This window comes from Meles meles, chromosome 13, assembly GCF_922984935.1.
Source record: "Meles meles chromosome 13, mMelMel3.1 paternal haplotype, whole genome shotgun sequence".
In the NCBI taxonomy this organism is placed as follows: Eukaryota; Metazoa; Chordata; class Mammalia; order Carnivora; family Mustelidae; genus Meles; species Meles meles.
The window spans coordinates 63,261,323-63,277,184 of NC_060078.1; the positions used below are offsets into that span (position 1 = coordinate 63,261,323).

Here is a 15,862-nt window from a genome sequence, read left to right on the forward strand (position 1 = left end):
TAGGGTGGCAATGGTGTAATCTCATGAGTAACTTAGAAGATAGTGTTTGTTTTCTGCAGTTGTTTGTAACAGGGACAAGAGCCTGGAGGGAAGATGAATTCTCAGGAGGGCCTTCTTTGCTCTCCCCATTGGACCAGGGTGTGAGGGCTAATCCTGGCTCCGGACATGCCTTTCCCATCTGAAGTAGGCATTAAGCCAGCAAGAGAAATGACAGTCCATTCTAACCCTAGCCTCTCTCGTTTTTTTTTTTTTCTCTTTTTTCCCTTTCTTTTTAATTTTCATTAACATATAATGTATTATTTGTTTCAGGGGTACAGGTCTGTGAATCATCAGTCTTACACAATTCACAGCACTCACCATAGCACATGCCCTCCCCAATGTCCATCACCCAGTCTCCCTATCCATCCTCCCCCACCCCCCAGGAACCCTCAGTTTGTTTCCTGAGATTAAAAGTCTCTTACAGTTTGGCTCCCTCCCTGGTCCCATCTTGTTTCATTTTTTTCCCCTCCCTGCCCTCCATGCCCCCCCCCACGCTGTCTCTCAAATTCCTCAAATCAGAGGGATCATATGATAATGGTCTATCTCTGATGGACTTATTTCGCTTAGCATAATAACCTCTAGTTCCATCCACGTTGTTGCAAAAGGCAAGATTTCATGTTTTTTTTGTTTGTTTGTTTGTTTGTTTGATGCCTAGGCTCTCTTTTAAATTGCAAATAGATATTGGACAGCTCCCATCTTATAGCAGTAAAATTTGGAGGTGGTGATGAGGATGGCTGTGGTGACAATAATAGATTCAGTATCAGGTACCATGGGATAGTGGGGGCAGACTTTAGCGAAGAGCTGCCATTTAGAGCAGGCCATGATGGAAACTGTGGCAGAGGGCAGATTATAGACTTAAGGAATATGGTTAAGAAAGTTCAAGGAGGTAAGGCAGGGCATGGAGCCTTCATACCATTCTGAGAAGCTCAGACTTTATGGACAGTGGTTGGTCATGAAGAATTGTGAGGAGGGCAATCCATGACATAACCTTCCTTAAGTTTTAGAAGGCATCTATAGGGACACCTGGGTGGCTCAGTTGGCTAAAAGTCTACCTTCAGCTCAGGTCATGATCCCAGGGTCCTGGGATCCAGTTCTAGATCAGCCTCCTTGTTCAGCAAGGAGTCTGGTTCTCCCTATGCCTGCTGCCTCCCCTGCTTGGGCTCTTTCTCTCTCTGACAAATAAATAAATAAAATCTTAAAATAAATAAATAAATAAATAAATAAATAAATAAATGGAACTGTGCTGTCTAAAACAGTAGCCACTGGTCGCATGTGGTTATTGAGCTCGTGAAAGGTAGCGAGTAGCTGAAATGTAAGTGTAAAATATACACTGGATTTTGAAGACCTAGTACAAAAATATGTAACAATACTTCAATAATTTTTATGTTGATTATGAGTTGAAATGAAAATATTTTGGATATATTCAATTCAAGAAAGTATATTATTAAAATTAATTTCATTGGTTTCTTTTTAATGTTTAATGAAGTTATTAGAAAATTTAAAATTACCTAAGTGGCTTACTTTCTACTTTTATTGGACCGTGCTGGTGTAGAAGATGGCTTGAGGAAAGAAAGAACTGAAGACCGGGAGAAGACAGAAAGGGTAAAATCCTAAGACAGAGGAGGATGAGGGTCAGATCTAAGGCAGTGACTCTGGGAATAAACAGGAGACAACAGGTGAAAAGGCTTTTAAAATAGGACTTTGCAATGATTTTTCTGGATGTAGGGATTAGAAAGACGGAAGAGACAGGGTTGCATGTTAAGTGTCTCGTCTGGGTGACAGAGAAGATGAGGAGGATGGTTTTTGGAGCTTGATGCTTATGGGTTTCAGTGTGGACCTGCATGAGTAGGAAGCAATGGGGAATTCAGATGAGAAATTCCAGAGAGAACAGAGTTGATTCAGGAGTCAACAAGCAAGAGGTGACCAATGAAGCAGAGAAATGGGTGAGATCTTTGAGTTCACTCACGGAGGGAGGGTGGAATGAGAATGAAGCACAGGAAATTGGGGGTCATGATGGAGGTTCGTTCTTAGAATTTAAGACGTGGGCAGGAGAAGAGATTGGCTGAGCTTGACTGAGGCTGGTCAGGGAGGATCCAGGAGACCCTGGTACCACACAGACCAAGGGAGATCTTTCCAGATGGAACACGTTTACAAATTCAGGAAGCTGAGGTTCTTGGCCAGGCTGTCTCAAGGAAGCCACCAGGTGGTGTTTGTTGGGAGTAAGGCTTTGATGAGTCACCTGAAGGCAAATGCTAGCAGGGAGCGGCAGGGGGAGGGGAGAACACTTTGAAGAGGTTTGCACGCTAGAGAAGGCTGGTGGGGACTGGAAGGGTGTGTAGGGAGAGCAGGCACAGGGCTGAGGGCAAGAATTGTTAGGCAAAGGGTGAAGGAGGGAGAGAGTGAAGACAGAAGGAAGAGTGATAATTGATAGAGCAAGGCCAGGAGGATGAATTGGGGACAGGTGTGTGAAAACAGCATCTGTTAGTCTTCCATCCGTTTTTCTCCAAATCCTTAATAGCCACATCTTCCAAAGTCCACCTCGAGGGTCCAACCATTCCGCAGGCTTGGTCGAGGTCCAAGTCAGATGGGAGAGGGCGCAGGTAGCTTCTAGCTCTTGCAGTCAACTGTCCCCCATGGGCTTGGACAGCACACCTGCCCTGTGGTCCTGCGGCTTAGGAGGCCTTCCGCTCCCGGGCACTGTGAACGTCCACTCCCGAGGGCCTGCCCGAAAGCCCAGACCTCTTCTACCCTGACATCTAGCACCTCTGCCCAGAGCCCACGCAGGAGAGAGGCCTCGCGTCCCTCCGAATCCCGAGCTTGGCTTCGGGTTGCAGCGCCCGGCCTTCCCCGGCAGGGGCGCTGGGAACCCGCGGATGGCCGGCTCCCGTCCAGCGCCCGATCCCAGAGCCCACTTCAGCCTTCGGTGCCACAACTTTTCTTGGGGCGTTCCGCCGCCAGCGGTCTTTGAAAACCCGGACTCCAAGACCCGCCTCATTCTGGGCTGTCTCCGGCTTGGTTCCCTGGCCCAGCCTCCTCGGTTCCCAATTTCCGAATTGAGCTCCGGTTGGAAAAGCATGTTCGCCAGGTTCCGGGCTCCCGGGGAACCGGCTCGGATTCCCAGGCTGCCTCGGCTTCCTCCAACCCTCTTGGCCCTCCCCTGGCGCATTTTCGTCTCTTTTCTCTCGCCTTTCTCTTCGCCCCATTATCTCGCCTTCCCTTCTCCACCTAATGTTTCCTTTCTTCTCCCTTTCCCTTTTTTCTCTTCGCCTCAGTTCTCTTCTTACCTTCGCTGCGTTTACTTACTTTCCGCGTTTCCCACCCTCTGGCTATGCTTTAACTGTCACCCGCAAAAGAACTTTTTCTTTAATCCCGAGGAGGAGAGGAAGGGGTTTCGGGCCTCACGCTCTCCAAGCCCCCTTTCCCTATCCTCGTTTCTTAAGAACCCCTTCTCCAGCTCCGCGCTTCTCGCCTTTCCAACCGCCAGAAATCACGAGAACTTCTCGGAGGCGGCGGGCGGCACTACGCGCCGGGGCCTGTAAACCACATCTCCTCGTCCTCGAGTTTAGCTTTCATCTCTCCAAAGTCTCCCAGGGCTCCAAGGTCCTAGCCAGATTGCGTCCCACGCGCCCAGGCTGCGCTTCTGGTACGGCGTGGGTGGGGAGGGGGGCGCTGATAAACCCGCCCTGTGCCCGGGGTCCTCTCACTGGCAGTCGACGCTTTGAAGGAACGACGAAGCCCTCTCAGAAACGAATCTAGGAAGAGTGAGGGCACGACCTCAATCTCAGGCTAGAAGATGGGGGCTGGATTCCGCCCCCGCCGTAGGAACGACCGATCGCCACTGTCTTTCCTAAGCTCCTACCAAGGGTCCCACGAAGGAGAGCCGTGGATCGGGGGAGAGCTGGCAAACCCCTGACTCTGCCGCCGGCGCCTCCCTTTGCTCTCCCTTCGCCCGGCAGGAAGCTAAGGAATAACCAGGTTCCACCCGCGGTTGGTGGGGGAGCATGGGTGCCTGGAACGCCAGGAGGAGGGGGCTATCCAGGGCGGTCGGCCTTCTCAATATTGCCTTTCTGAGGACTCGCAGGCTCAGGAAATGCAAACACAGCCCGTGCGTGATCGGCGCGCGCCCACGGCCCGAGCGGACCCCTCCCTGCCCCACGCCCCGTGGCTCACACTAACACGCACACATACGCGTGCAAATGCGCACGCACGGAGCCGCGCGCCCCCGCACACCGAACCAGCCCCGGGCTCCACCAGGTGCCCCCACCCTGCGGCGCCCGCCAGCCCCTGGCGCACCCCTCGCTTCACCCTCTCCCGCCTGCGCGCACGCACGCGCACGCACGCAGTCCCCGCGCCCCCGCACCGGGCGGGGGCGCAAGCCGTGAGGGGCTGAGGGGCGGGGGCGGAGGGCGGCGGGGGTACGGCTGGCGGGGGGGGGGGGCGGGCCCGGGAGCAGCCAGCCGAGTCCCCGGTCCATCCCGCGCTCGGCTTCCGCGCGCTGCCTCCCCACGCGAAGGCTCTAGTCTCCCCCTCGGCTTCCGAACCCGAACAGTTGGCGCTGAAAACACTTTACTCCTCCTCCTCCTCCCTCGAGACCCCCCCTCCCCGCACGCCATCTCCCGTTCCCCACAACAGGCCCGAAGAGTAAACCCCCAAACGCGGCCAGAAGCGGCTCCCAACTCTTCGGCGGGAGCAGGTTGGAGGCTGGATTTCGGAGAGACTCTGGATTGGGGTCTGTCGCCAGCCCCTCCTCCTGGATCCGGCTTGATTTTCATGTTTTAAAAGAGGATTTTTCTCATTACCTTTGAACACTCCTTTTAACAAAATTTCTGGAGGAGCTCGGTGAGGAAGATTTGGGGGGTCTTATCTTAAGGGGGAAAAAGCACCGAGGGGGCATTTATTAATTTTTCCCGGGTGTTGGAATCACCCTTTGGAAGAGAGAGCGAGCGATCGAGAACGAGGAGGGAAGAGTGGAGAGGACCCGCGAGGCGCGCCAGCCCGAGCCACCTCCTTCCCGGCCGCCCCCTCCCCACTCCCCCCGACACACACTCGCTCGCTGGCTCGCCGGCGCGCGCACACCCCCCGCTTCGGACCCGCACCTCGGCGGGCGCCACACTCTCGGCAGCCCGAGCCGCGGCAGCCGCAGCGGGATGGAGGCAGCGCGCACCGAGCGCCCCGCAGGCTGGCCCGGGGCGCCTCTCGCCCGGACGGGGCTCCTGCTCCTGTCGACGTGGGTCCTGGCCGGCGCCGAGATCACTTGGGGCGCGACGGGCGGTCCTGGGCGCCCCGCGGCCCCGGCTTCGCGGCTGCCGGCGCTTCTTCCTCTCTTCCCGCGGGCAGTGGTAAGCCAGTGGCCGGAGGAGCTGGTGACGGCGCGGAGAGGCGCCACACTGGGGCGCCGGCCCGGACCAGAGCCTCTACCCCAGCGAGGCGGCGGCAGCGGCAGCGTTGGAAAGAAGCAGGGAGAAGCCGGGGGACCGTCGCCGGCAGGCGCGCGGTGGGGACCAGGCACCCCGGCTCCGGGCAAGCCTGGCGGCGCGAGGAGGAGTCGCCGGGAGCAACCCCCCAGTGCCCTGGAACGTGGGGACGCCGGGGCCACTGCCTTGGCCGATGGTTCCAAAGGAAGCCGCCCAGTGGCCAAGGGTCTCCGGGAGGAGGTGAAGGCGCCGCGGGCCGGGGGGGCGGCGGCCGAAGAGCTCCGGCTGCCCAGCACCTCGTTCGCGTTGACCGGGGACTCGGCCCACAATCAAGCCATGGTGCACTGGTCGGGACACAACAGCAGCGTGAGTACCCGCCCCGCGGCGGATCTGTGTGTCTCCTGACAGCAGGGCAGAATGGAGGGCGGGAACGGGGGACAGATAGTTGCTCGAGGGTCGAGCAGAGGCGGGGGCGCCCTGACTTGTAGAGAGAACAGATTCATCCGGCTTTCCCCACGCCCCCAACAGGTTAGCGGAGTTTGTTGTAAGATGGTGTGTACGTTTGTTTGCTGGAGACCCTAGATTTGGGCCCGGCGGAGGGGAGAGGGGAAGTGTCTTAAAGATGAGCATGGGAGGGATCTGTGGTCCCTTTCCCTGGTACGCGGCTCGGAGAGTCAGTTTTCCGGATTCGTGGGTGAGGACGCGGCCTGAATTGGCAACTGACGGATTCCTGCGACCGCCAAGCTTCCCCCCTTCTGCCCTCCAGTCAAGCGAAAGGGAACCCAGGGGCTGGAGGCCGCTCGGACTCCCGGACTCCTGCCGGCCTTACGGTCGCTGCTTTCTGCTCCAGGCGCGCTTTCTCCCAGCCCGGGGGGAGGCTGCGCCTAGTCCGCCCGAGCGCGGGCCTTCAGGTCACGCTGAGTCCCCCTTCCAAACCCAGGCAGCTGCTTGGAAAGCTACATACTGCAGAGGCAGTTAAAAAAAAAAAAAAAAAAAAAAAAAAAAAAAGTTTAAAGCGTGAAGTGAAATTCACCGCCCATTCCTCACCCCTCACCCTTACGCATGCACCAGCACACCTAAGTCTCCGAGCAAAAACAAAAACAAAAACAAAAAACAACTCGCCTCAGCCGCTGCGTCCCACAGCACAAACGGCTCCCGGAGAGGAGTTGGGTCCCCATGCTTTCTGCGCACCTCTCCACCCGCTTTCTTTCTGCGGCCGGGTTCCCCTAGAGCAGCTGTACCGACAGGTGGCGCCCTTGAGTCCACTCCGGAGTCCCCGGCGCATTGGCAGCCGGTCGTCGGGCTCGGAGCACTGGCGCCCGGGGCAGCTACTGCAGCCGGCAAAGCGTGCCTCCCGCCGGGCCCCAACACCGTGCAGCCACGCCAAGAAACGGCTGGTAACGCGATCTCTGGCGGAGGTGGTGGTGGGGGGCGGCCTCCCGCGATCTGCCCCCACTCTCTTCCTGTCCACGGCCCCCCCACTTTCAGCCAGTCTTGCAAAAATCCTTTCCGCTTTTCTGGCTCTCCAGATCAAATCAGAACCCGGCGCTGGGCAGCGTCTGGAGGGTGATGGATGTCTATAGGCAGCTTTGGGAAACTCATTTGATCGGAAAGCACCGCCCCTCCCCTTTGTGTTTCTCTTATGACTGGCATTAAAGATTTCCCTGGAAAATTCTGGCCTTATTTTAAAGGGGCCTGGGGGTGTCACAGGGGTAAGGAGTGAATAACAGGAAAGCCACGAGTCCGCAGAGCGTAGACGTCGGCGCTGCTCATGCAGATTTCCTGGTTCCTAATGACACACAGTACGGAGCCGGCAGCCCAGGCAGCGTACAGAGGCCGGGGTGGAAGGATGTGTGCGGTCTGGCTCCCCAGCGGCGTGGTGGCTGGCGTCATTTGCCTCCACTGAAGACCTCCACGGCTTCGGAGCACACAACTCTGGGCAGGGGGAGGGGGTGGGTATGGCGTGCCCTGGCAGGGATGGGTGACTGAAGACTTGCAAGTCCCCAGAGGAGAGAGGGAGAGGGAATTCTCTGACAGCAGGTGGTGTGAATCTCAACTAAGTTTTAGTTTGATAATGAGGAATTGTGTGTGTGTGTGTGTGTGTGTTCACGTTCACACTGGGCAAGAAGGATGAAGAGAATGTGTGGAAGTGAATGCATGTCTAGGAGGAGGAGGTGCTGTCCTCACATATCTATGACTTTATGACTGTCACATTTGGTCAGTATAAATTCACTCTGCCTAAAGAGTTTTCTTCTGTCTGTGCTTTAATTTTATGGATCATTTTTTCGTGTGTTGACTTATCGATGGCACTTCAGAGAGGATCCTTTTTGCAAACAGTAACATGTGCATGACCTTCTCTGGTCATCTTCCAAGCAGATGTGCAGCAGAGGAAGTGAGGGGACAAGTCTAGCCCTAGCCACCCCCCCAGGGGAAATGGCTTGTAGTTGAGAGAGGGGCAGAAGCTCCTGGGGGTGGGAGTGGACCAGTTGGCCTGGGAGCCCTTAGGGACAGCAGTGAGATTTGGGCAATCCAGGAACAGCTCTCAGGATGCTTACTGGTTGTGTTCTTGGCCAGTCTTAAGTGTCCAAGTAGAGGACAAGGCAACACACATTGGGTATAGGGACCCCATCTTGTTTTCCCTTCCTTTCTTTTGCGGGGAGAGGCACTACCTCCTGGGACCATGCTGTGTAGACAGTATCAGCAGGAAAGGAAGGCTTCATTGAGGATCAGGTGTGTGCTGCTCTGAGGGAAGAGGGGGAAACGTGTTCATGTGGTCCTGTCTTTGAGAGACTTTAAGGAAATACCCTGTGGGAAGAACAGGGAAACCAGTGTCTGCAACATTACTAGGTTGGTTTTATTCCCCGCCCCCCTTTCGTGAAGACAGCAAAAGAAGATGCTGTAAATAAAAGCCAGGGTGAGGAGTGATGGGGATGGCGAACTTTCTGGAAGCTTCCCTCATCATTGGTTTCAAAGTGGAGGGAGATGTCTTGGCACTAGGGTCTTTTGGCATGAAAAGAGAATTCCCTCTTCTCTTCTGACTTTCAAAGTACTAAACATGTCCTTTTCTGGGAAGGCCACCAGTTTAATTGTGAACACGTTGGGGTTTCCTGGCCTCCTTCCAAGTGCCTTTGGTGGACCTTATCCTTGACTTGAATTCCCATTGGAGGAGGGTTTTGAGTCAGTCCGTATAACTGAAATCAAAGTCCACTCTGACATTTTGGCGCCAGGCATGCAGAGCTGGACGTGGTCTGCTCCGTTTGTCCAGATGTGCCCAGGGATGTCAGGGGGCAGAGGGAAATCCTTGTCCAAGGCTGGAGTCATGGATTCACTTTGGTTCAAGGACTGTGGTCAGATAGCTTGCGGGGCAAAGGAGGAAGTGCCCAGAAGGCTTGAGCCACGAGCTGTCAAGAAGCTGCTAGAGACTGGATCCGTCTCTGACCCTTACTGCCCTGCCAGGGGTTCTGGGGAGATGTGAGGGGACTTGGGTTTGGAGCCTCTACTCTAGAGGGACATTTGCCACCCTCTCTCTGGCAGTCTCCAGCTGGGCCTCTGGTGATTAAGGGGCAAGAGAGTGTTTCACAAACACCTGGAGGGAGCTCCATCTCCAGGACTTGCAGGGAAACAGAAAAAAACCTCATCATTCTGCTCTTCTCATTCCAATGAAGGAGGATGCCTTCTGCTTGCTCTGTGAATTGGCAAAGCATGGCTCTGGAGACTGTAAAGTTGTGAAGGCGACAGTCCACTTCTCCATGCCCCCTCCTCCTTGGAGAAACCCTGGCCCCCCTTGTGCTGAGTTGAGAATGCTGCTGTCTCCCTCGTTGACCCCCCTTTCTTGCCAGCAGCTCACCGGCTGTGGAGCGCCATTTGCAGGCTTCTACCCCTGCAGTGTGGTCTGGTTGGAATGACTTGCCAGATACTTTTCAATTAATGTGCCCAACAATGCACCTTGGTGAAGAGAAGCAGGGAATGCTGATGATTCCCGGTTCCCTCCCGATCCCCTTTCCCTAGCACTCCAGGAGGTGGAACACACAGATGTTCCCAGGCGGGATTTCATACCTTTAACTAATTCAGCTGGACTGTGTTCTAAAATATTTACTCCTAATGTGCAAAATAGTGACAGCTTTGATCAGATTAATTGTATTTCACTCACTGGAGCAGCTAATTGTGGCTCTCAAACAGATTTTTCAAATGGCTTTTGGCTGGATTGTCTCGCCTTCATCCTCCCTGCTCACAATTCTCGTGTCACAATATCTTAATGCATTTTGCCTTCTCAGAGGCTTAATAAAGAAGTCTGCCACTAAAACTGTTCTTCCAGGGTTTGCCAAAAAGAATCTGTTTTTAATTAATATTACAAGGGGAGCCTCTCCTTTGGGATGGAGCTGGGACAGAACAGTCACTGTTGGCCTAGGGTTGGGGGTGGGGTGGGGCGAGGAGGGGGCTGGACACGAGGCTATTTGTCTCTATTTGTCTGCTCTGCGTTTCTTCTGATGGCTGGGTTACAGGGTGTGATTTGCTTCTCAGATCCTGCAGTGATTTCCAAGGTGAGCAGAATTTGCAAACTCCTTAATTGGGAGGCCTGATTTAATGATTGCAGAGATGCAGTGGTTGGAACTTGCTTCGTAGTTGGCAAAGAAGGAGTGCTGGGAAGTGGCTTCCTCAGTTGTGTTGGATTTAAGGGGGGGGGGGTTGTGGCTCTAGTAGCAAGAAGGCTCAGGGGGCACAGGGGAGAACTGCTTTTTCCTCGGGCTGCGTAAATCTTATTGTCCCTGGGGAGTTTTGGAACTGGTTGATAGGTGGGGCCTGAATCACCCCTTAAGGAGCAGAGAGGTGTGACAAAGCCAGACGTGCTGAGTTAGGGGCTGTGCCAGGGGTTCATCCAAGGCTAGGTACATCTGAGGGCTGGTGGCTTGACTCACCTGTTGATTTCCTCTTTCTTTGGCCTCTGGGTAGGCTTGAGACTTTCCTTATAGGGGGAAAACATCGAAGGGTCATTTTTCAGCAAGCTTGGGAGGAAAGGGGTCTTAGGGAGTTGGAGGTGGAAATATGGGATGTGAGCATCAGCCTGCCACCTTGGGTGGGAGGAACTGGCATGGGGGGAGGGGTGGGTGGAAGCTGACAAGCCATGCTCACCCCCTGGTGTGGGGGATGACAGAGAGAAGGGTCTGCATGGTGCTCTAGTTTTGCCCACCTTATTCTACCAAGTGGGTGAAGAGTGACAGCCTCAAGTCTTCTTGGGCAGAAGCAACCAAGGAATTAGAAGTTCTTGTCCCTTGGGATGTCAGTGACTTCATTCCTGGGTTCTCCATCACTTCACAGTTACTGTAACCAGGCGTTTTTCAGGGAGTATGTCTACCTTTCTGTTCCAGTGCCTTCACCTTCTTAGATTCAAATCCAAAGACCTTTAGCCTGGCGTTCAGGGCCCTTCACTGCGGATGTCCTGGGTCTGCTTCTCTGACTCTCTGTCTGACTCGTTCATGGTGAGTCCCTTCATTCTAGCCAAGGGAGCGCCTTCATTGTCCCAAGCTCCGCTGCCTATGAGTCTTTGCCCTTGAGGTCTTCTCCACTTGGATTGCCCTTCTTCCTCTATTGAGATGCACCCGTGTTTCATAGCTCTGCTTTAGATTCAAATGTGGTGTCTCTCCAGAACTTTCCTTAAGAGCATTTGTTTCCCTTTTTCCTGATTGGAGAATTTAAAGACTGTACCACACACAGAATTATGATTTAGTTGAGTACTTATTTATTTTAATTTTGTATTACTCTGTGTTTTCGAGGTGAGGGATGAGGGATGAAGATGAAATAACTACAATACCCCTCCCCCACCCTGCAGCGTGAGTTCTGCTCTTCTCCTCCTGGCATGTGGCACAGGCCTTGTCCCATGGCTCAGTACACACTCGCTGAACTGACTTCAGGGAACCAGGCAATGCCTTAGCTACATAGAAAGGACAGGCTGACACTGTCTCTTAACAGCATTGAGTTTATATACCTCGTTGATTATTTCATATATAAATTTTAGCCCAAGATCTGGAGGCATTTCTATGCCACTAAGTGAGAAGATAGAAATAGGGACTAGGCAGTAATCCTGGCTGCTTCCTCTTGGACGTCAGAGATCAGATGGACTTACAGAAGATATTCAGCCATTCGCTGAGTGTTTCCTATGTGTGCGGCAGTGTTCTGGGCAATGTGGGGCTGGTGGGGGTGCGGTGGAGGGAGAGACAAACAAGGATCAGACAGCATTTGCCTCAACGTCCTTCCAATATGCTTTGGATGTGAGATTGCTCTCAGGAAAGTTGAATAACACATGACACCAAGATAGAAGCCATGGGGGTTGTGTGGTTAATTGTCAAGCAGTCATTTCAGGCTATGAGCTCAGAGACAGAGGGTTCCTGGGGGAGACACTACAGCACTGAGACTCACAGAATGTCAAGGATAGAGGTGCACACGGGTAATTGTCTTCATCAACTCATTCTGCATAGAGATGGGGGGTGAGAGGCTCAGACAGAAACATGGCATCCTGTGGTCTGGACTCTACTGTTCCTTTTCTCTGTATAGCCATCCCTTACTCACTGCCAGGTTTCTCCTTTCTCCTGGGGTTTACAAGTCATTTTTCTTCCAAGAGAATTTATGCATTTTCTCTCAGGGGAGGTAGGATGCTGCCCATTTTATAGGTAGGATAGATTGAGGCTAAGGACAAATGTATATGAGGCTACCCAAAGAGGCCCAGGATTAGGTGGGTCCCTCTGATTCCCTGACCATGTCCTACATCCATCCCACCCACCTGCCACTGTACACCATAAATACCAAACTCCTCAATGTTGGACAAGCTGTATCTTACTAACTGTCATTAATGGGGGCCTCTTATGAGTCACCTCGTTATTCGAGTTAGTGAGTGAATCAAGCCTGGTTGCATCACCAGGCACATTTTGCTCATTTATTTTGATCAGTGTAGTTGGGGTTTAATTATTTATGGAAATGCTTTTCTTTAGAGTATGCTAATAAATGTGCTGTAGTAAATTTGGAAAAAGTAATGGAGTCTAAGAACTTCAGGATTGCGCAAATAGCTTTCTGCTGTTAACTCCTTGCTGGGGAGCAGAGGAGACCATCCCCACGGGGTTGAGATGAGAGGAACTTGGAGCACAGTGGGGCTGACCACACAGGACTGTTGGCCAGCAGAACTGCCCGCTGCTCCGTGGGGGGCCTGTTGCTTGGCACCCACTGGATAAGAACCAAGTTTAGGGGAGAAACTGGAAATAGAGCTAGACGGGGCAATCAAGGATCCTTTTAGGCTGCACATTGTGGGTTACTTGGTCTGAGTGTGAATTCGTACTTCGGGGGGGTTATTCCTCACAAATGCAATCTTCTTCAGAACTTTGTGGGAGCAGTCCTATAGTAAAGAACAGCATGGGTTCTGGAACCAGTTGCCTGGGTTCAAATCCTGCCTGTGTCTCTTACTAGCCGTGGAAGAGCCGGCAAGTTGTTATTCTTTCTTCACTGTTTGTTCATCTATAAAAAGAGATGGGTCCTAATAGTCCCCTAATGGTTGTTGGAAGGACTCAGTGAGATCATGCACATGGCAAAGTGCTTAAAAGAGGTGTCAGGCCCTTGGTAAGCCCTTCAGGTACCGCGGTTTGCTTTGGTTGTTAATTTTATATGGGAAACAGCTTTCTCTTTGTTTTCAGATGGAAACACTGAAGCGGAGGAAGGAGGTTCCTGCTTCAGATTTTCCAAGGAGCTGATGGCAAAGCCTTGGCCAGACCCTCCCGGAGATGCTCACTTCAGGCACCTCCCTCAGGCACCTCCCGTTGGGGTCCTCAGGCAGATGAGTCTCTATGATGTCTCTCTGAGTTGCGCTGACACAGTCAGTGGAAGAGATAGAGCAGCGAATGACTGGGGCCTTTGAAATTCATTTTCAGAATTTGTAGTAGAAATGGTTAGAGTCACATAGTTAAAACAAGGTTAAAGATCACACTAATAATTCCGGTCACTGAAAAGGAATTAAAAAAATAAAAAATAAAAGAATAAAGATCACACTAATGAACAGCTTATATGTTGGACATTTACGGCAGGATTTCATTGAAGGGTTAAGGAAGGCGCCCAGACAGGGGGCACCTGGGTGGCTCAGTGGGTTAAAGCCTCTGCCTTCAGCTCAGGTCATGATCCCAGGGTCCTGGGATCAAGCCCCACATCGGGCTCTCTGCTTAGCAGGGAGCCTGCTTCCTCTTCTCTCTTCCTGCCTGCCTCTCTGACTAGTTACAATCTCTGTCTATCAAATAAATAAATAAATAAATAAATAAATAAATAAATAAATAAAATCTTAAAAAAAAAAAAAAAGGAAGGTGCCCAGATAGGTGAAGAGTAACTTCTCTTGGCTTGGGCATCTGTAATTAGACCTCACAGCCAACCTCGGAAGGCTTCTTGAAGGAAGTGAGTGAGATGTGTAGCTTCAGGAAAGTAGGAGAACAGTGGGCTGCAGGCTGGGTGGCAAATGGAGCCCACAGGGCCAAAGACTCATCTACATGGAAGCCATAGGATGGACCTCGGTGTTCCAGCTTTGCTTCTCCTCTTGATCTCCTGGCTCTCTCTGCTTCGTGCCTGGTGTAAAGTGGGAATAGCCATGACCAGAATATCTGCAGCCTTCTTCCCAGAATATCACACTGACTAAGCCACTAGGTATTTTGTAGTGATTTCTACTCACCAAGATCCGTCTCATATTCCCTTCCTGCCTGCACCCTGTGTACCAAGACTGGAACCCGAGATCCCTCCACAGACACTAGAGGGAGTGTTGCCCTGGGAAAGAAGTGAAAATAAATAGGATGAAATAATAAAAAACAATGCAACACAAAGAATTGTCCCAAAGGAGAGAAGAGGAGAAACAGCATCCTGCAGGTGCATCGTGGGAGGGGGTGTTTGCTGACCCATAGATGCGTGTTGATCGGCAACAGGGCATTTCAATCCTGGGTGGTTGATCATTCAGCCTCTCCCCGCAGAAAAAAAGGAAATGGGTGTTTTTTTCAAATACACCCATTCTGCAGTCATTCGACCCTTTACTGACCCAGTGAACACTCTAGAATTGTATTCAGCAGGAAGTGGTGCTCAGGCTTGGTTCCCCTGTCTCTTGTGCGTTTTCTCCCTCTGGGCCCCTTTTCTTCCTGCGCCCGCCTGATGTGCACAGGCTGCTTCAGTCAGTAGAAGCCTACTGAGTTGAAAGGAATAAATACTTTCTTAAATACTCAAAGCTGCCTGGGTAAAGAATGAGTGTCTTGAAGGGGTGGGGAGGTCTCTTCTTGCTGCTCCCCAGGCCTAGGCCCTGCACCCCTGGCTGCCTCCGTTCTCTCTCACCAGGGCTCGGATCCCACGTGCCCGATTCGGTAGTGCCCAAGTCTTCGTGGTGTCTCTGGTAAGGTTGGCAGTTTCTCTTCCAGATGGTTAGAGTCAGGTTAAGGATTACACTGCTGCCTCAGAAATGAACTTTTTCTTTCTCAAATCTGTTCTCAGTGGGAGACAGAGAACAATTACTGAGTTGAACATTTTTTCAGGGCTTGAAAGTAGCTGAAGGCGCCATATCTGAATGTGATTACATGTAGTGGAGGGACTTGTGACAATTAGAGTCTCGGAACCAGAAGACTGGAGATGCAGAGAAATGTGTTTTCCAGGGTGGTGGTAGGTAGAGGAAGCTATTTTGAGCGGCAAAAGAGTGGCGCATATCACTGTTACTGTCAATGTTACTCATACTCGAAAGCAGATTTTTGACTGGAAGATTTCTCACGACCCTGAAATGTCTTTTGGGTTATGAGAAGGTCCCCAAGCAACAGTGACTTTGAACAGGTCTCTGAGCCTCAGTTTCACTGGCTGTTCAGTTGGGATAATGGTGAACTGTTGGATTGTTGGTAAGCTTAGAGACAGTGCACATAAAGGGTCTAGTATTGTAGGCTATTATGTTGGTTAAGAATGTTCTCATGGTGGCGCCTGGGTGGCTCAGTGGGTTAAAGCCTCTGCCTTCGGCTCAGCTCATGATCTCAGGGTCCTGGGATCAAGCCCCACATCGGGCTCTCTGCTCAGCAGGGAGCCTGCTTCCCTCTCTCTGCCTGCCTCTCTGCCTACTTGTGATCTCCCTCTCTCTCTGTCAAATAAATAAATAAATAAAATATTAAAAAAAAAAAAAAAAGAATGTTCTCATGATTTGCCTAAGCAGGAAGTGGGGTAGGTTGAGTGTCTGTCCATTTGCAGCAAATCTGTTGGTTCCCTGCCCGTATCCCTTTGGCACGTGGTGTTTATCTGCATGCTGGCCTGACTTCTAACCACCAGTACCAGGGGCTGTTTGCCCACTGGAACTCACTTTGATCAGTGTCAGGGAATTTATTCCCATCAAGGGATACAGAGCAGCCACTTATCAAAGACCAGGGGAAGTTGGT

The 15,862-nt window shown here is 52.1% G+C and overlaps 1 protein-coding gene across 2 annotated transcripts in view; it reads left to right on the forward strand.

Annotated features, from left to right (window-relative positions):
- Nucleotides 1–4,498: 4,498 nt before the first annotated feature.
- Nucleotides 4,499–15,862, forward strand: part of SORCS3 (sortilin related VPS10 domain containing receptor 3) — a 603,811-nt gene continuing 592,447 nt past the window's right edge. For both annotated transcript variants that reach the window (XM_046028096.1, XM_046028098.1), the window contains exon 1: nucleotides 4,499–5,819. In XM_046028096.1, the coding sequence (XP_045884052.1) occupies nucleotides 5,187–5,819 (633 nt within the window). In that variant the 5' untranslated portion in view covers nucleotides 4,499–5,186. The remainder of the gene's footprint in view (nucleotides 5,820–15,862) is intronic.